Source organism: Ochotona curzoniae, unplaced genomic scaffold, assembly GCF_017591425.1.
Source record: "Ochotona curzoniae isolate NIBS_2020 unplaced genomic scaffold, NIBS_Ocur_1.0 contig_4105, whole genome shotgun sequence".
Taxonomy (NCBI): domain Eukaryota; kingdom Metazoa; phylum Chordata; class Mammalia; order Lagomorpha; family Ochotonidae; genus Ochotona; species Ochotona curzoniae.
This window is the reverse complement of record NW_024466129.1, coordinates 9,588,748-9,610,635: the sequence shown is the minus strand read 5'-3', so window position 1 is coordinate 9,610,635 and position 21,888 is coordinate 9,588,748. Positions and strand designations below refer to the sequence as shown.

General features: G+C 40.1%; 1 protein-coding gene across 3 annotated transcripts in view; it reads right to left on the bottom strand.

Moving 5' to 3' along the window:
- Window positions 1-21,888, bottom strand: part of LMBR1 (limb development membrane protein 1) — a 146,923-nt gene that overhangs the window by 87,813 nt on the left and 37,222 nt on the right. For 2 of the 3 annotated variants that reach the window (XM_040984373.1, XM_040984374.1), the window contains exon 4: window positions 19,298-19,437. In XM_040984373.1, the coding sequence (XP_040840307.1) occupies window positions 19,298-19,437 (140 nt within the window). Of the gene's footprint in view, window positions 1-19,297; window positions 19,438-21,888 lie in introns of those variants that run through there. The other variant, XM_040984375.1, reaches the window with a different exon arrangement.

Here is a 21,888-nt window from a genome sequence, read left to right as displayed (position 1 = left end):
AGAAAACAATTACGGCAGGAGAGATGGAGGAGGGAATCCCTACACCCATAAAACCGTATCCTGGAAAATAATATAAATATTTGAAAGAGAAAGAAAAAAGAAGACGTGTAATATCTTCTTTGTTCAAAGAGGCAATTCTTTTAGTGTGCTAAGGACTGAGAAGGGCACATGGGCTGACTGAAGGCAAAGGCTCAATTTCAGATGAGGCAGGGTTCACACTTGGTCCATACTTCCATGAGACAATCTTGCTAAGCCACAAGTACTTCATTTATAAAATAAGGGCAATGATGTGACCGCAGTGTTCAGTAAGTGAAATAACGCGTGTACAACTGGAACAATGGCTAGTACAAAACAAGCATTTAATGATTTTTTTTTTATTTTATTAAGTTTCATCCCAAGAGGCTCCTGATACATGGTAGCTTTACCTCCCACATCCAACTATTTCCCTGTGCTCCCGTTCTGCTAGTCCGTCTCCCTTTCTGCCTTGGGCATTAGCTCCTGCACTGTTAACAACAACGTTTATGTCTCACAAACAATCTCTCCTTCAACAGGCAAGAGGTAAACATACTACCTGGACACATTTCTAATAAATGGGCCTAGAGCACAGTTGTGCCCTCTAGGTCCAGTTCACTTTAGCACAAGGTCTCTGTCCTTTATTCCAGCAACTTCATAGCATTTTCAAAGCATTACTTCTGGACATGTGAAGTAAAACAGTAATTAGTACTGTATAAATTACTACATATAAAGCTATTAGTCTCAGTAGACTGGAGAACCACAACTGTTAATATATACCTTTGTGTAGTTAGGCAGGGTGGCAAACAGACATGTCAGTTTTAAATCATTTTTATTATATTTGATAAAGGGCAACATGGGAAGGATTATATTTGATTTACATAAGACAATTAAAATCCAATTAAATATTACACAGTCCTTTCAGAAAACTATTTTAAAAAGCTACTATTCGCAGCCTCTGTTTTTCTGAATTGATGTGTCTGTGCTAATACTACATGGCCTTGATTATTATAACCTTAAAAAAGTAGACAGGAAGACCTCGGAAATTTCCAAGATGCTTGGGCTATTCAATGTCTAGTGACTCTCATTTTCAGAACTATATGTACAAAAATAGAGTGCTGTGATTTCAATTGGCATGATGCAGACTCAACAGCAGTTTGAGATTTGATATTTTAACAACAATGCTCTTACATACTGAAAGTTTGTAGTCTCTCCAAGTCACAACTTGGGATCATAATCCGCAACATGAGGGTATCTGGAAACCAGTCCAACCTTCAGGAGATGCAAAAATCATGAGGCCAAAATCCTCAAGATGCGTAAGCAGACAAGGGAGAGAGCTTGCTTTTGGTTTGTTTTCCATCATGCAAGCATACAAGGAAATGCCACTGTGACCCACCAAGAATCTGACCATGTTGGCACCCCAATCTCTTCCAGCCCCAGGACAGTGAGAAATAAATCCACTGCTCCAGCCATGTCCTCTATGATACTCCACAGTAACAGCCCAAAACGGTAAACATAATTGTCTTATATACAGGAGTGATATTTCATACAGCAATTAAGACATCACTTCAATGAGTCTGGTCTGATGGTTCAATTGGCTAATCCTCCACCTAAAAGCAATGCTGTTCAAAAATAAGTAAACCTTAAAAAAATAATACCACCACTTTGGGAGGCAAGCAGACACAACACACTAATCTTCAGCCTGCAGTACTTGCATACTATATGGATGCCAGCTCATGTCCCAGCTGCTCCACTTCCAACCAAGCTCCCTGTTTATGGCATGGGAAAGCAGTGGAGGAAGAAGATCTTGACTTCCGATTTCAGATCAGCTCAGTTCCAACTATTGTGGTCATCTGTGGAGTGAACCAGTGGATTGATGTTCTCTTTGCCTCTGTTTCTCTCTCTAAAATCTCCCTTTCAATAAAAACAAATAAATCTTTAAAAAGTAAAATAAATAAAGATCAAAGAAAAAGAGGAGCATGTTTTGGCAGTCCTGGGAGTCAGGAAGCTGGTGAGCTGATGCTTGGCACAGCCCTGGGAGAGGCAGGAAGGAACAAGGCTGCTGACCTGTGCGACTTCGCTGTTCCACTGGCTGCGGGTGGAGCAAGACAGAGCGGAGTACCAGCTGATTTGGTGTGCACTGAGTAACCTCTCTGGCCCCAGACACCACTGAGACCACCACTGAGAGAGAGGCTAGGCAGACAAAAGGCCAGCTATACCCTGGGAATGCCCAGCGTAAGGGAGGCAGCCAGGGAGGCACCGTTGTGACCAGCACAAAAAAACCAAACATCATCCCAGAAGAAAAATGAACAGGAAACATGGGAATAGTAAAATCCACCCACAAATTTAGGACCAACAGACACAACATAAAGATAAAACCAGCTTGAAGAGAACACCCAGAGATCTGCAAGGCCGTGGGGAAGGGGGAAGACGAACAGCATGCAACACAAACGAGGAAACCAGTATTTCCCTCAAAAACACAGAAGACCATTTCAACCTTAGAGTTACAGGATGAGGACAGGGAGAGTCTCCCAAATAAGGAATAAAGAAAAAAAGAGAGACAGCAGGAAACAAAGCCAAGAATTCAAGAAATTTAAGGAATATATCACAATGGAGATAAAAGCTATATAAAAAAACAGAATCAAATTGCCATCCTTGAACTAAAGAATGCAATACAGCAAAATTAAAAAAAAAAAAAAAACAGAACCTGGGCCCAGTGCAATAGTCCAGTAGTTAAATCCTGGTGCCTTGCATGCACCAGCATCCCATGTGGGCGCTGGTTCCTATCCTGGCTGCTCCACTTCCCATCCAGCTCCCTACTTGTGACCTGGGAAGCAACCAAGGATGGCCCAAAGTCTTGGGACTGTGCACCTGCATGGGAGACCTGGAAGAAGCTACTGGCTTCGGATCAGCTTTGCTGTAGCTGTTGTGGCCGGTTGGGAAGTGAACCTGAAGACTAAAGATCTTTCTCTTTGTCTATCCTTCTTTCTGTATATCTGGCTTCCCAATAAAGTAAATAAATATTTTGACAACAACAAAAAAAAGCAACAGAAAGCCTCACAAATACAATCAGTGAGGCAGCAGAAAGAATTTCCTAAATTAGAAGATGCCTTATTAGAGGACACACAGATAATCAGAACTTAATAAAGCTAAGAAAACTATCCAAGAAGTGAATGATGTCACTAGATATAAGAGTTATAGGACTTCCTGAAGGCATGGAAAGAGATGCAGGATTGCAGGAAATACTCAATAAACATACATATTTTTAAAAAACAAACTTCCCAAACATTGGGAACATAAGGGGAAGCCCAAAACAGGAAGACAGAAACAGCACTGAAGCACAAATACACTTGACCCAAAAAGATCCTTATCCAGACACATCAGAGTCAAGGTCCTTTTGAATGACACAAAGAAAGATACTGAAACAGGCACATAATTAGGATCAGATAACGTACAAAGGAACACCAATCAGACTCAATGCTGACTTCTCAGAGGAGAAACTTTAGCCAAGAAGAAAATGGAGTGACATTTTATAGGTCCGAAAACAGAAAAACTGTCAACCCAGAATAATACCCAGCAGAGCTCTCACTTGTTTGAAAATGAAACAAAATATTTCCATAGCAAACAGAATTTGAAAGACTTCCCCACCACTAGACTAGCCCTATAAATGCTACCGAAAAATGTGCTGAAGACAGAAAGAAAAGAAGCGGAAGTTAGCCACCCCCAACGATGGCATGGGGGAAGATATACCCATTAAAACCACAGAAGAAACCAAAGTTAAACAAAGAGGAATTTAATACAAAAATGAAAAGATTAAATCACTATCTATCAATATTAATCCTGAGCATAAATGGCTTAAACTCATCAATCAAAAGGCATATATTAGCAGACTGGATCAAAAAGCAGGAACCATCTATCTTCCTACAGGCGACATTATCTCTCCAAAGATAAATGGAAGCTGAAAGTGAAAGGATGGAAAAGGATATTTAATGCTAATGGAAGAAGAATTGGTGTAGCCATTTTAATATCAGATGATACAGACTTAAGCATGAAAAACACTAAAAGAAGTGAAGATGGACACCACATAATGATAAAGGGATGCATCCAGAGAGAAATTACAATAAAAGTACACACACCAAATGCCAGGGCACCTGGCTACATGAAACAACTACTGACAGATGCAAGGAGAGATACAAACTCCAATACAATAATAATGGAGGACCTTAATACCCTATGAACATCAATTGACAGATCAGCAAGACAAAAACTCAAGAAGAAAGCAACAGATCTCAAACAACAGAACAAATGGACCTAATTGATATCTACAGAACTTCCATCCTACGGACACTGAATATATCTTTTCTTCATCGGCACATGGCATCTTCTCCAGGACTGGTTACCTTATAGATCATAAATCAAGACTAAGCAATTAAAAGCAGATGTAAATCATCCTATGCATTGATCACCACAGAGTGAACTCAAGACCAGTAGGTCAAAATATCCTCGAAAATTATGCAAATTCTAGGGAGCTGGACAACATGCTACTGAAAAAAAAACAGTGAATTAGAAAAGAAATCAAAGAAGGAATTTTAAGCATGCTTGAAATTAATTAAGACTTCAATACAACTTACCAAAGCCTGTGAGATGCCACTAAGAGTTAAGAGGCAAATTTATAGCAATTAGTGCTTTTATCAGGAAACAAGAAAGGCATCAGATAAACGAGCTAACCAAACATTTGAAGCAGGTAGAAAAACAACAGCAAAATAATCCCAACATCAACAGAAAAAAAGAAATAATCAAAATAAGGGAGAAAATAAACCAGACACCAAAAGAATACACAAGATCAATGAAACAGAGCTGGTTCTTCAAGAAAATAAACAGAATATACATACCACTAGCCCAACTACTCAAAAAAAAAAAAAAGAGGGAGAGGGCACAAATCAACAGAATCAGAGACAAACAAGAGAACACAGCAACAGATACCTAGGGCATACACAGAACTATCAGGAACTACTACCAGCAACTACACATCAACAAACTAGAAGACTTTCAAGAAATGGACAGATTCCTGAACATAGATCAACTTACAAAAGTCAAATCGCCTCTATTTGCAGATGACATGATTCTATAATTAGAAGAACCAAAAGACTCAATGAAGAGAATTCTAGAAGTTATAAGAGTTTAGTAAGGTGGCAGGGTATAAAATAAATGAAGATAAATCAATAGCCTTAGTGCACACAACTAACTCCAGGACTGAAGAAGAACTTGTTAGTAAGGTCCCTTTTAAAATAACAGAGAAAACCATTGACCATCTTGGAATAAACCTAACTAAAGCCATGGAAGACCTTTATGAGGACAATTACAAAACATTGAAAAAAGAACAGAAGAAAATTTTAAAGATTGAGAAATATACCATGTTCTTCAATAGACATAGTCAATATTACCAACATTTTCATATTACCAAAAATAACATACAGATTCAATGTAATCCCAATAAAAATCCCAAGATCATTCTTCACAGAGCTGGAGAAAGTGATACAAAAATTCATCTGGAAACACAAGAGACCACAAATAGCCAAAACATCTTGAAGAATAAGAATTTAACCAGAGGAATCACAATTTCAGATCTTAAGGCATATTACAGGACAGTGATAATCAAAATAGACTGGAACTGATAAAGAATCAGGGAGGAAGATCAATAGAAAAGAATAGGAACACCACAAGTGAATCCACACATGTACAGCCAACTAATCTTTGACAAGAGAACAGAAAATAGCCCAGGGAAAAAGACCGGTCTCTTTGACAAATGTTGTTGGGACAACTGGATAGCGGCCTGCAGAAGAAACAAGACCCGGACTTTGACCATGTACGAAGATCACATCTAAGTGGGTAAAGCACCTAAATCTACATCCAAAACCATCAAGAAGAAAGCACTCCCCAAGATATACACACAGGCAATGGCTTTTTAGAAAAGTTACCAAAAGCACAGGCAGTTGAGGCCAAAATAAATGGAACTACATCAAATTAAGAAGATTCTGTATGGCAGACGAAACAGTCAACAAAACAAAAAGGCAATCAACCAAACAAGAGAAAAATTTTCGCACACTACACAACAGATAGGGGGCTAATATCCAGGATATATAAAGAGTTCCAGAAATATCACAAAACAACTAGTTAAGAAACGGGCAAAGGAGATGAGCACATATTTTTCAAAAGAACAAATTCAAATGGCCAACAGACATACAGAGAAAATGCTCATACTCACTAGCAATAAGAAAAATACAAATAAAAACCACACTGAGGTTCCAATGAACCCCAGTGAGGATGGCCTACACAGATAACTGTACTAATAACAACCATGGCAAGGATGTGGGGGGAAGATACCCCACTCAACTGCTGGTGAGATTGTAAACTGGTGCTGCCACTATGGAACTCAGTGACACTATGGAATTCATCTACCGTACGACCCAGCAACCCCACTCCTGGGGATATACCCAAATGAAATAATACCTACATATGAGAAAGCATCCTGCATCCCTATATTCACTGCAGCACAATCAACAATAGCAAAGACATGGAAACGACATAGATGTCTACTGAAAGAGGACTGGATAAAGAAGCTATGCTGAAAATACTCCATGGACTACTTGTCAGCCATTAAAATGAAATTCAATCGAAAGAAAAAGATACTGCCTTGGATATCTGCAACCCATACTGTAGTGCCTGGGTCAGCTCCTAACACTAGTTTCCTGGTAATGCAGACCCTCAGAGAGAGCAGGTGACAGCTCAAGCTGTCTGGTATTGATTGGGCTTTATCCAGGAATGGTCCCTTCATCATTATGAAGTGATCTTTTTTAACGCTGGTAGGATTCTTAGCCCTCATCTGACAGTCTTACAAGCAATCTACCTCTCTTTCAATTAGAAGTAGCATGACAGATTATTTTTTCTCTAGTTGCTAATTAACCTATTCAAGTCTGAGTTTCTTGTACATATATATACAGATATATATATATAGTTGAGTCAGTAGATCTGATCATTTTTAGAGTTTTAATCCAATCTAATAATCTGTTTTTTAATTGCAGTGTTTAGACCATTATGTTTAAAGTATCTATTTATATGACTAAGTCCTATTAATCTGCTCTTTGTTTTCTATTTGTCCTATCTGTTATCTTCCCTTTTCTACTTTTTCTGTGCTCCTATAGCTTAACTAGCTTTTTATTCTTCTACTTTCTGGCCTTTGCTTCCTTACTAATTATACAAACATATCTGATAAGCTATAATGTGGCTATTTTTATATACTTATCACATGTCCCTTTACTGTATCACATTCCTACTTCATTATAACGGCTGACTGTAATCTTTCCTCTTGCCTCTACACTATATTGTTACATATTATTTTTTTTACACATAATGAAACTTATAGCACTATGCATACAGTAGCTATTTAAGCAACCAATCATCTTTTGCTTAAGATATACAATACAGAAAAGCATTTTATTTATCTTAATTCTAACTTGTAGATACAGATGAATGTCACCTACCCATCTCCTTCTGTATGAAGAACTTCCCTTGATACCGTTTAAAGTACAGCTATGCTGGCAATAAATCTTTATCCTTTGTGTGTCTGACAATGGATTGATTGATTGATTGATTGATTGATACTATTCATTCACTTCGGTTGGAAAGGCAGGTGTACAGAGAGAAGAGACAACAGAGAGAGGATGTTCCATCCACTGGCTCACACATGTAGTCCTAGGTCTGATTCCAGCTCTGTTTTGATTCAGACACTGCAAGACGGGTGTGATGGCTCAAGAAGTTGACTTCCTGTCATGCAGGTGGGAGACCTGGAATGGGTTCTCAGCTCCCGGGCTCAGTGTGGCCCCATCCAAGCCAGAGCAGGTTATCTGGGGAGTGAGACAGCATAAGGGAGCTCTGTGTGTCTGTGCATGTTAAAGTCTCTCTGCCTCTCAGACTTTTCAAATATTTACCCAAAATAATGCAACTCCACAAAACCTTGATTTCAGGCTATGAAATCCTATCCTCCTCAAAACCCTGCTTTTATATATAAAAAATTTAACTAAGGGAAATGTTTCAACTGAGATGTAACATCCCATTAATTCTATCTATCAGTGCACAATAAATGCTTCACTGTACAGCTCTCTTTCCTGCAGCGTTCCACCTGGTACACTCCACTCAACCCAGAACAGTCCTCCGCTCCACCGACCTCCTCTTCTCCATACTGCATCCGAGAAGAGGCTCTAAGGAAGGACCCTGTTCTCTGCCATCACTCGAGGACTGCGTCCTACACTGTGCTTACAGAGGTTCTCCAAGACCAAACAAATGGTTCAACTCACAACTTTCTGACTTAATGACAGTACCAAAAAATACATATTTGGTAGAAACCATACTTCAAATGTTAAACTAAAAGCTACCAATAGGGGGTATGATTCCCCTTGATGTGGCAGCTCCCAGTTAGTTCTACGAGAGGAAGCAACTGACAATCAAAACTATATTATACTGCTAAGCTACGATGACCAACAAATTAGGCTTATTGCGTTCATTTTCAACTTTAGATATTTTCAAAATCAACTCAGGAAGTTTCTCAAGGAGCCTCTTTATTTACTCAGAAACTTTATTGTTTCAGATAGGAAGATAATTCTAGTCCTTGTTATTTCATTTTAGAGTACATTTTGCTTTCAGTGTTTTCTCTCCCAGTACTTGAATATCAGTCTCAATTTTTCTTACTCTCTGTCTGAGTCTTGGCTCTTGTTAAAACAATATGAAGAGCTTTCCCAAGCAGCTGCCAAAGATGGCGGAGGGACAGGTCCTGGTGCTGGATGGCAGAGGGCACCTCCTGGGCCACTAAGCAGCCACAGTGACCAAACAGGTGCTGCTGGGCCGGCCGCAAGGTGTGGTCGTGCACTACAAGGGCATCAGCCTTTCTGGTGACTTCTATAGATACAAGTTGAAGTCCCTGGCCTTCCTGTGCATTCATGGACACCAAGCCCTCCGGGGCTTGGTCCCTGGCCTTCCTGTGCATTCATGGACACCACTTCCTGGCCCCAGCCACATATTTTGGCGGGTGGTATGAGGCCTGCTGCCCCATAAGGTCAAGCAGGGTGAGCCTGCCCAGGAACGCCTCAAGGTGCTCGATGGGATCCCACTACCCTACAAGAAAAAACAGATGGTGGTGCCTGCAGTCCTCAAGGTCATGTACCTGAAGCCCACAAGGAAGTCTGCCTACCTGGGACGCCCGGCTCATAAAGTTTTCTGAAGTAACAGACACAGGAGGAGAAAAGGAATAAGAAGGCCAAGGGCCCAGCACGGTGGCCCAGTGGCTAAATCTCTGCCTTGAACATGCCGGATCCCATATGAGTGCTGGTCCCAGCTGCTCCACTTCCACTCAAGCTCCCTGCTTGTGGCCTGGGAAAGTAGTCAAGGACAGCCCAAAACCTTGGGACCCTGCACCCGCATGGGAAGACACAGAAGAAGCTCCTGGCTCCTGGCTTCAGATTGGCTCAGCTCCAGCCGTTGCGGCCACTTGGGGAGTAATCAGCAGACAGAAGATCTTTCTGTCTCTCTGCAAATCTGCCTTTCCAATAAAAATAAGTAAATTCTAAATAAGAAGCAAGCCAAGATGCATTGTCACAAGCAGCAGCAGCTCCTGGGGCTCTGAAACAGGCCAGAAAAAGTATAAAGAAGATCAACAAATTGAGAGGACCCATGGACTCCTGGTCTAAACCCAATAGACTCATTATTCTCCAAAAAATAAACTAAAATAAAAGTTTTTAAACATATGAATCTCAAGGCATAGTACTTTGTAGAAAATGCTTTGTGCTTTTTACTGTTTACTCTAATAAATTTCTTTAGAAAGATTACTGAAGCTACCTACTTTCAGCTGACCTCTCCAATAGTTACTGATTTCCCTACTCCTTTTTAAATTCTTTTAACAGACAATAACAAAATTAGCTATTTATTATAAAAATAAGCTTTAGATCTGATGGCTTAATTTGTTCTAACTAGATGCAATACTGTTCCTATCATAAAATATTCATTCTCTTTATTCTCTTGTCCTAAATTCCTGAAATTAAACCGCTGCAGTGTGCATTTCTGCAATGATCTCCATAATACTTCACACACGCCATCAAACTTATTCTTTCATCTCTCTTTTCGACACTTTCCACCATGATGAGAGGTTTAGAAAGCTCCTTTGGAAACGAGGGCATGCTTGGGGTATTTTACATGCAACCATTTAATAAGTGCACAGCCGTATTTGGGCTGAGTTTCCAGCATGCTCTTTTCATTTCTGCTGCTTGCAACTCACATTGAGAAAGAAAAATTACACAGAAAAAAAAAAAGTCAGTTTTCTCTCTTGTTCAAAGAACTGCTTTAAGTCTCTCCCTACATCCAATGAATCCACTAAACACTTCAGTAAAATACGTAAGCAGAACATTAACGTTTCTAAGAGTCTAAAACTAAGACTTGTTCAAGATAAACAAAAGTTCATTTTTATTTTAGTATCCGAGTATAATGCAGAAACTTGGAGCAGGAAGACATTCAGGATCCCTTGTTCCACTCACTCATAAGCTGACCTCTTTCAGATTTAGTCAGTTCTCAAACCCCACAACTTACAGATGAGAGCTGTGGAATCTCTCATCCACTCTACAATACTGTGTATCTCACACTTAACATTCTGAGTAAAAAGGAAACATTAAATTTCATTAAATTTCATTAACATTATCTGCAAAAAAAAGCACATCAATTTAATAGGACTTTGCTGAGGAAGAGCATGAAAATGAGATTTCATAAATACAAAACTTTCCATATGCAGTCACCATCTAACTCCCCCAAGGAAGCCACAAAGGTAGAGAACGAAGCTGCCCCGTGAAGCAGATGCCAGACGGGCCTCACTCACACGCAGCTCTCCCCACTCACTGACTGCCCAAGTCCCACCTTAGATTCAGCAAAATGCTAAGCTGCCACATGTCAGGAAGCCGCAAAGACTGTTCTCAAAGAACTGCAACCATGAATATGAACCCTGGAGTGCCAAAGGTCGACTATGTCATCAGAAAACAATCCCTGAAATCGAACTTACTATTTCTATTATCGATCTTTAAGTATACATCTTCCCAAGTTTCTTTCTGATCACATATACTCCTTTCAAACAATTAAAATTGCCAATTTAACTTCTTCTCTGTAAAATAAAGCTGAAGGCTAAAAAATAAAAATGAACAAGTTTGTACATTTTTCAAATCAAATTCCTTTTTATCTAAGTATAAAGTCTGTCTGAGGCAAGGGGGCACAAATCAATAAGAAAAGAAAACCTATTCTAATGAACCAATATACTCATTTCAAGCTAAGATAGTTCTCGGAATCTAAATTAAAAAATCATCAACAGATTATAACAAGTAGCAACAACTTCTGAATAACTACACAGAAAGGCTCAGGATTATCAGAAAATGCCTTAATCTGATTTTTTTAGTTTGTCACAAAAGTAGATGCCTTTTCTCATATATTGCTCCACTAACTTTTTCAGTCTAAACAAACTACTGTGCTAGCTAGATTTCATAAATGTGAAACTTTCAGACTTAGCTTACTCTAAAATGTATGAGACAGTTAACATTACAATGACAGTATCTATACTAATGTATCTAGTTACATTGTTCTGTACTGACTGCATTCCTGACAACTTTGCAAAGTGTATTAAGTTTATCACATTTTACCAATATACATCATACATGCACACAAATTTCCCCCAAAAATACATTTTCCCTTAAAAATATATAACGACAAACTATCCTTAGATTTAAAATTAGTCAATGTTTTATTATATGTCATTTCATTTTAATTTATAAAATAATATTGGCCAAGAATATTTCAGAAAGCCAAATTGCAGTGGGATCTGAAAATTAAGACATTGTCTAAATCAGTATCAATAGTATCATGCAGAAAATAAAATCCAGCGCTCAGCCTCAAAGGAGGTGCTTCAATCTAACAGCTATTCACTCAATACTTCAATTTCGTTTAAGACAAACAAAGCAAGCCTGCATTACCAGACCACCACAGGATACATTAACTTCTAGCTCCATCTGCTGGAGTAGGACAATATTTCAAAATGCAATAATGCAATTCTGTGAGAAGCCAATAATGTATCGCTTTTCCTCACACAAAAACTTCCTGAATGTATGAAAACTAATCACAGTTCAATCATATCTAGTAACTTCAAAAATTACAAAACTATGTTAAAACTAAAGTCTCAGCAGAATCAAAGATGTGACTTATACAGTTCTAAAAATCCTAGCACGAGGCCTAAACACTACTGGAAAGACAGCAAAGCTTGCTTGTGACCCTGACGGGATCCTCCATCACATCTTTGGGAAGAAAAACAAAGCAACTTTCTGTGCAACTCTTTACCTTACTTTTTTCTAATAAGACATGTCTATTGTAAATATATAATGCAAATACCAGGGAAAAAAATGCATGGCATATAATCCTACCGTCTGAGCAAAACACTGCTACATTCTTGGCATTTAAAGCACTTGCCCTTTTAAAAAATTCATATATCTGCACACTAGGTATATTTTTTTCTATTTTTATAACAGGTATTAGATTATAAATGTATCCTGTTATAAAATGTGTAGGTCAACAAATAGATACTTATTTCATCATCTACAATAGACAAAAAACATATGTCACTGCTCAGATATTCCAAAGGTTAAACAAGCTAATTCTGTAGGCAAACACTCGAGATTCCTAAATCTTTAATATTGAAAGCCATATATCATATCCAGGAAGTATCCTGAAGTACATAGTAAATGAGCTTAAGACTAACTTACTAGCAAAGTTAATTAATAATAGCACAATAAAACGCATAAGAACCTATTTTTGAGTTAATAACTATTCAAAACTGTTTTCAGCTTTGGCCCTGACCCAACGCCCAGCCGTGGCAGACATTTGGAAAGTAAGTCAGCAGATACACATATTCTCATTTTGTGTGTCTCTCAAAATAAATTTTAAAGAAAAATTTTAAATTTTTATTTAGAAATGCAGAATGTCAGAGACAGACAGACATCTTCTATGTCTGATGGTTCATTCTTCAAATGGCCTAAACAGCCAATTCCGGGCCAAGAACTCCTCTGGGTAGCTCATATGCAGAGGAGGGGCCCTAGCAGCCGAGCCTCCTTGCACTGTCTCCCCAGGTACACTAGGGGGGATGTGGACAGAAGTGGAGCACCCCAGCATGCCAAAGCAGTGGCTTATCCTGCACAACTCTGGCCCCTAAATTATTTTTTTTAATTCTGAACACTGTACTTAAGCCAAAGTCAATATATTTATCTTTATGAAAGTTCTATGACCACATAGTTCGCCTCTAATCCATATGGTAGAGCAAACATTAGAGACAGAATCACTCAAACAGCCATACTAACAATTGTGCAGAACAAGTTTGTACATTTTTCAAATCAAATTCCTTTTTATCTAAGTATTCTTGATAACACAATCAATAACTTTTAGTCCTTTAATTAATATCTATTGAATATTTTCAGTATAAAACTACTAGGAAAAACATTCCATGGGAAATTAAAGGAATGAGAGAGATTTTTTGGAATCCTCAAAGAATCCCATAAAAATATCACAAAACTGTGAATGACTGACAAGTAAATCTGGGTAATACGTGTATGTCTTTGAAAAAAGGAAATAATACAATCCTGTAGGGACACTGGCTCTGAACTGGCACCGCTTCCAGGAGACCTGGAATGTCACTGTGGCCCTGCCAGAGTGGGCAATGTTAGAAGCCAGGTGGTCAATGCAGTTTTTAATATAATATAATATATATATATAATATAATATAATTATATTATTATATAAATATAATAATAATATATATAATATATAATAATATATAATATATATTAATAATATATTATATATAATAAATAATACATATTTATTATATATTATATTATTCTGTGAGTTTTATTGATTATTATTTTGAATTTCTGATAATTTTCTTACATGATGATTAGAATGAAGATTATTAGGCTAGTAGTGAATGTTATTGCCACAGTACTAGAATTACTTTTTATAATTTTTGCTTATATTCTTCTGACACCGCATGATGGTGCCTCTTTGTTTGTAACTGCAAAGTCAATAGCATTGTGAGTTTTATTTATATTACTAGAGATAAATTCAACCAAAATCCAGGGACCTACTACTGCAGTGAAATTTCTAGAGTTTCAGTGATAGGAAATATAGTCCTTTTAGGATGGAAGACAAGTTGCTGAACCTAGCCTCTCTTAAAAAAACAAAATCACATATCTAGTCAAGCTGTTTTGATTTTTGAGACAACACATTCTCATCTGGGTATGTTACTTTGGCCTATTTTCTGAGTGACCTGACGAGCTGTTAGGTGTAAGTGCGGTCCAGAACAAAAGGATCTACAGTAGGTCCAGACCACTGTGCAAGCTGCTCTGTCACTCGGACCACAGAATCCAGCAGATCCACTGGTGCCTGAGGGGTCTGAGGGACACAGCAGTACCGTCTGAGCCTTTGGCAGGCACCTGTAGATGAACGGCAGCACAGGTCCTTGGCATTTGGGAAAAAGGCCACACCATCCCCTACGCATAATTACTCTTTTAAGGGACAGCTCTGTAACTGAGTCTTAAAATAATTCAGTGCTTGATCATGGGCCCATCACAAGCTGGGTATTACCTGCCCTACCAAGCCATAAACTTGGCATGCACACAGTATCCATCATCAAATGTTAGGTAAATGTGTGTGACTCTGCAGGTGTAAGGAAGTTACATAAAGTGGCTTCCCATGGTCCCCACTCCTGCTTCAATCCCTTCTCTCTCCCAGCCTGTACCCTTGGTCCTGTGTGGAGTTCCCTGTGATCAGCTGACAGTAAGAGATGCACGTCCGGTTGCCTGATATGCAGGCATCACCTGACAATGTACAGTGCAGCACTACAGGGTTTCTTACAGATAGAAGTTTAGGAAAATCCTCCTAGTGGGCAGAACCGTGGCTGGGAACTTTGGTTGTTTAGTTTTCTTGGAAGGAGGAAGGAACAAATGTGCAATGAAAGACCAGTTAACAGGCCATTGCCAAAGAAACATAATTGGAAATTTTGGATACAGACATGTAGACAGGTATCCATGAACAGGCACAAATGTCTCACAGAGTGTTCACCACAGTATGACCCAGCAGAGGACTTAAGAACTGTGCGGACACCAGTCTCTTTCCCTGTCTCCCCGTCACTGTCTCCCGGGCTCCTGGGCAAAGCAATGATGGTGGCGTGCACAGGGCTATGCATAAGCTCAGCAACAGCAACTTCCACTCACTAAGATCGACCTGTCACTGCTGAGGGCCCAAATTGCGATTTCTGTTTTCCAAACTGCTACACCAAGTATTTATTTACATAAACACATGCCAGCACACACACATGCATACGTCACTGATCTGTCTGTGAGGAGGACTTGTTTACAACAAGTAACTAAACAATTAAAAAATAAATGTCCATAGCATTGTAATGTCCCATCTGATGTAACAGAAACAAAAATCTAATACCTTGGATCATAAAAAAAAAAATCTTGACTAAAAACATACACTTCTCAAAAAGATCAAAGTAAAGCTAGTGCTGTTAAAACAATATGGCACTGACCTAGGAACAGAGAGAGAAACACAAAGTAAAACCCAGTGTTTATTTCTGGCTTGCACTGGACCCGGCATTATTAGGCGGGGTGCCTTAAACTGAGGCAATAGTTAATTCATTCCATACAATAATTCAACAAACCTGACCTAATTATGTTCATGTCACAGACCAAACATTTGGAAAGCTTAAACAGTCTGACCAGGATAGTTGCAGGTGAAGGACAGAGCTGCAATTTAAGCCCAGGTCTCTCAGACTCTAAAATCTGTACAACTGAGCTCGGAAAAGAGATTGCAACAACTCAGTAAATTCAAAAGGTAGCACAAAATCAGGAGAGAAAGGAAATGTTCAACTAATAATACAGGTGCAATCAGGTAACTTCAGGAAGGAGTAAGAATAAACACAGTTGCCTGTATAAACCCCAGATGAAATGAAGTGCTAAATATTCACAAAACCATTTGCAAGAAAAAAATGCACAGCTGTCATATGTCAAGATAACAAAAGACCTTCACACAAAAGCAGAGTCCAAAAGAAGACCAATACCATTAAGCTATGTAAACTCTACACATCAAAAAGCAAATAACTAAAAACAAAATATTTCTATAAAATAGTTTATCTAACATCATAGATAAAAAGCTGATGTTTTCAGAGATCATATAATTCAACATGAAAGGACAAACAAAATCAAATGAATGCATCACGTTTTTATGTCTCATAAATTAAAACAGTCAGTAAAAATTATTAAAATTAAAATTCTAACAAATTTAATAAGTTAAATAATGTAATGGTAATTTAATAATTTAATTTTAGGTTATTTTATGTAACATATTTATAATCTATTTATTTATTTGAAAAAGCAACAGGGATAGAGAGAGACCAAGAGATCCTCCGTCTAGTGCTTCACTCCCCAGGTGCCCACAAACGTTAGGACTGGAACAGGCTGAAGCCAGAAGCCTAAACCCCAGTGTGGGTCCCTCCCCCGTGGCTGGTCTGAATCTAAGCACTTGGCCGTCATCTTAGTCATCTCTTAGACACTTTACCAGCAAGATGGGTCAGAAGCAGAGTAGGCAGGAACTAAACAGGCACTCCAGTATGGCGTGCAGGAATGCCAAGCAGCATCCTGAACTGCTGCACCACAACTTCTGCCCCTCAGTGAGGACTGCAAATTACTAATATTCAATGCTATTGACTTTGCAGTTAAAAACAAAGAGGCACCATCATGCGGTGTCAGAAGAATATAAGCAAAAATTATAAAAAGTAATTCTAGTACTGTGGCAATAACATTCACTACTAGCCTAATAATCTTCATTCTAATCATCATGTAAGAAAATTATCAGAAATTCAAAATAATAATCAAAATTTGAAAATACTCTAAATGCTCAACAACAAGAAAATGGTTAAGGAAAATAAAATGTTCCATAAACAGGAGTTCAGGACCAGGGAACAACCTGTTGTCCATTTCAAAACTGAAATAAACCCATGTAATATGTCATTAGAGGAATAAATGGTTCTGCCTGTGAAAACAGGACAATGAAGATAGACACTGTGGTACAGCAGGTAAGATGAAGAGGACACACACTGTGGTACAGCAGGTAAGATGAAGAGGACACACACTGTGGTACAGCAGGTAAGATGAAGAGGACACACACTGTGGTACAGCAGGTAAGATGAAGAGGACACACACTGTGGTACAGCAGGTAAGATGATGAGGACAGACACTGTGGTATAACAGGTAAGATGATGAGGACAGGCAAGGGGTAACGGCCCATGCACTTGGGTCCCTAGCACATGCTAAAGGCCAGGTTTTGGGCTTCTGGTTGCCTTGGTCCAGGCCCAGGTGCTGCAGTCACCTAGGGAATGAAGCAGCAAGCGGAAGTCCTCCATCATCCCTCCTGCCACTTGCAAGTAAATGAATCCTTTTTTTCCTTTTATATGACACCTATAAACCATGCTATGACCATACTATACACTCCTGTTATATAGTTTTAAAACTCTTAAAGAATAATTATAACACCTCAGAGGTACACTATTTCATTTATTTGTTAACAGCAACTCTAAATTCACTAACAAACTACAAATTTAACAGGAACAAGATCTGTCTGGCCTCATTCTTTCTAGGTGAACTGGCAAATTAGCTTAAGTATTGTTAAAGCAGGACACCTTACCATTAATGAGTGCAAAAGAAGATCCTTTAGTAAGGAAAAAAAAAATCTATATTAAAAATATCACATCAAAGAGTTCAAATATTAGAAAATTCTTGTCACCAACTACTCTTCAAGATCGAACTTCACAAAGACTGTTTTTACTAGTTATAGAATGTTTGTTCCATGGGATGGGGAAAAAATTGGATCAAAATGAAAATCCATCTGGAAAATGGCATATCCTGATTTTGTCACCTGCCTACAGCTTTCAAAATCATGTATCTAACCCACCATAACTCTCAAATTATATAACCATTAACACTAATAACATCAATTAATGATGCTATTAAAATTATAACTAATAACATAACTAATAACATAACATAACACAAATTAACAACATTAATAAAATGGGAGCTTAGGGCAGAATGAGCAAGACATAAAAATCTCTAGGAGCTATAATAAATTCTAACAGGTAATTATAAATGTGAAAATCACTCAAAAAAGAATGTGATAGCATACTCTGAAACAGTTTTGTATACAAGCACCATTATGTAAAGAAAAGTAAGATTCTACAGAATAATAGTAAAAAAAAAAAAAACCACTTCAAATGCAGTCATAATACCTTGCACCTAGTAAGTGCCTATTTAAGAGAAAGGTGTCCACAGACATTATCAGTAAAAATAAGACTGCAAGGCAGTGACCTTATTCATCATCCTAAGACTGAGAACTTAACTTGCCCAGTCCACTTAACACAGCCAAGACTGAACTGAAACACCAAGGCGCATTGATTTTAATGTTTGTACCTGACAAAACGCTTTCTCCCTATATACCACATAAACATACACAAAAAAATAAACATTGTTAAACAGACTTTTTAGAAATTCTTATTTGCATCTATATGAAAGGCAAAAAGAGAAAAGGGCAAACAGGGAGGGATCTTCTATGTGCTGGTTTACTTCCCAGACCCGAAACAGGCAGGGCTAGGCTAGGCAGAGGCCAGCAGGTCTCCCACCAGGATGGCAGGGCCGCAAGCGCCTGGGACATCATCTGTTGTCTCCCAGGACACATGAGCAGGAAGCTGGATCCCAGGGGCAGGATGATCCCGGACACAGAAGCCATGTGTCCCACGTCATGGCTTAACTTCCTGCATCATGAGGCCCAGCCCTGGCTGCTGCTTTTTAGGTCTTAACTGGGAGTTCAAGTCCTCTGACATGCCCAAAGCAACTGAAATTCTCTTCCTAAATATTTAAACAAAAACGTGTCAAAATCATGGTAAAAACAAAACAAACAAATAAACAAACCACTTCTTGATCAAGCAGAAAAGTCTTTTACAACTAGGAATAGGAATGGTAAATAGAATCTGCTTTTTTTTGTAACTTTGTAAGGACCCAAATGGCTTAGTGCAGTAAGTTGCAAATGATTAAAACAAACTGAGAAAAATGTAAAGACACGATACAATAAAAAACATTAATTATGTTTAGCAATATATACTAACCATGAATCAGGGAGCCATTTAGCCACTGGATATAGTAGTTTTGAGGAAAAGAAAGCAGGATCTCATTGCTGATTATTGAGAAGGGTAAAAGCAAGACAGCCCCAGCTGACACTGCTAGAGTGAAGGTGCTCAAAAACAACCTGCAAGAGAGAAGAGCCATCGTGAGCAAGGGGCCGGGAACAGGCAACAGGAAGACCTGCACAGCACGACGGGCAATACGGCACTCAAACAACACTAACAATGCTTGTATTACACATATGTATGGGGAAGCTTTTGTTCATGAATTCATGTTCTTCCATGCAATTGTTCCTGGAAGTTAAACCAGATGTACTCTACAACTCCATAAGGTCTGACAAGTAGGACCTAAAAGGTATGCACTGAAAACAAAGTGCTTCACACATTTTGCAAAGGACAAATTGTAGTGTCATTCCTTTTCTGTAAGTATTTAACAATTGCATTTAATGAACAACCTTGACAAACATACGCTACTAGCAGTATAACAACTATTTTAGCATGAAAGTACATTAATTTAAAATAGTTATTTCAGAGGGGGAAAAGTAACTGACAAAATCACTGGCCTGATGTCTCTCAAGACATGTAAAAATTAACTAAGCTACAGCAGTAAATAGTAAGAAACTAAAAATAACATTGTATTATGAAAAACATCTTCCCCACTTGCAGGAAACTTCTTAAGTTGCCTTATTCCTAGGCAAGTCTTAGCCTGCTAGGAGCACACCAACCAGAAGCTGGTGGACATTCTGGGCCTTGTTAATGTCAAATTTCTGTTAACTATACCAGTATGCTAACATAGTTGTTTTTTCCTTTTTGTTTGTTTGTTTGAACATGTGTGGGAAAGGCATAGAACCCCAAGCCAGTGCCATCTCAGTGCCAAGACATGCCATCTCAGCCTCCAGGGGTGGAGGGGGTGACACTGCAGATTGCCCTGAAAAGGAGGTCTGGAGACAGATTGAACAGGCAGCGGCTGAGGGCATGTTTGACCAGGGAAGAAAGACTTCTCGGTGTTCCACAGGCAACTCACAGGCACTCACAGGCAATGGAGCTGAGACACAGTGGCTTAGAGGAGGAAAACTGGAGGGCATGTCCTGGGTCAGGTCAAGGAATCCACCCACGTGGGAGACCCGGGCTGGCCAAGAGCGTTCCTTGCTGCCTGCAAGTAAACTCAAAAGATGGGGTTGTGGAGCAGTCATGGCTGGGCTAGGCCAGTTATCGGACCGTAGCGTCAGAGCAGGGGGTGGGCCACATCACGCTGTGTGGCAAAATGAGAAAAACACGTATCTGGGGGCAGATTCCACAGGGCACTTGTGTGCTCACCTCTGTGGGAGTGCTGCACCTGCTGGTTTGCGTGAGAGCTGTGAGTGGTGATGGGCTCAGCCAGGCTGGATCACAGAACTCACCTGACAGTCGCAGGAGCTGGGGCTAGGGAGGGGCAGGCTGGACCAGGTGCAGCACCTACCAGCACATGCAAAGGTCAGGACTGAGGGCAGACCACGCCAGGCAGGGCATGAGCCACCGGCACACATGAGATCCAGGGCTGGGAGCCAGGCTGGTAGGGGAATACAGGGAATTCCCCTGCTTGGAAGCAGTTCCCATTGGGGAACATGATGGATAGGACTAGGGAAGGAACAGGCCAGGCAAGGCTGAAGCACTCGGCAGCATTTGTGTAGGTAGGGGCTGGGGCCAGGTGGGGCCGGGCCAGGCTGCAGCAGGGGAGTAGGGACTGGGTGTGTGCAGTGCCCAGCTGGACTAGGCTGCAACACCTGCCAGTGAGAGCGAGACTGAGGATGAGCAGGTTATACCAGGCTGGGTTGCATTACCTGCCAGCATGCACATATTCTGGGGCAAGAAACAAGCCGGGAAGGGGATCTAGCAGGACTCTCCTGCTAGGCTGCAGTTCCCACTGGTGAGCGCAAGAGCAGGGATGTGGGCAGATTGGGCTGGGCAAGGCTGCAGCACCCACCAGCATGCATGTGAGCTGCATTTAACATCAGGCCAGACAGGGCTGGGCTCCAGCATCCACTGGTGCTCATGAGAACCAGAATACACGTGGGACAGGACAGGCCACAGAACCTACCGGTTCACATAAGAGCCAGGTGTGAGGGTGACTCAGGCTGGGTTAGGCTGCAGCACCCACCAGTGCGAGCCGGAACAGGTGTGGGCCAGGCAGGTGAGGCAGGTGCAGTGAATGGCGGGACTGGGAGTTGGCCACATCAGGCTATGCATAGCACCTACCAACACACATGAGATCCAGGACTGAAACTTGGGGGACTCCCCTGCTAGCCTGCTGCTCCTGCTGGTGAACATGAGTACCCGAGCCAGAGGTGGGCTGGGCTGAATCAGTGCACAGCACAGACTGGCAGAAGCGAGAGCCTGGATGGAGTGCAGGCCAAGCTGAGTTGGATCACAACACCCACCCACCAGTTCATATGAGGACTTGGGGTGAGCCAGGTTGGGTTGAGCTGCTACACCTGCTGGCCAATGCCAAAACTAGGGGTGGGCCATCTCATAATGACGTGCAGTATCCACTGGCATGCATAAGACCCAGGGCAGGCGAATTTGGGGACTCCCTTTCT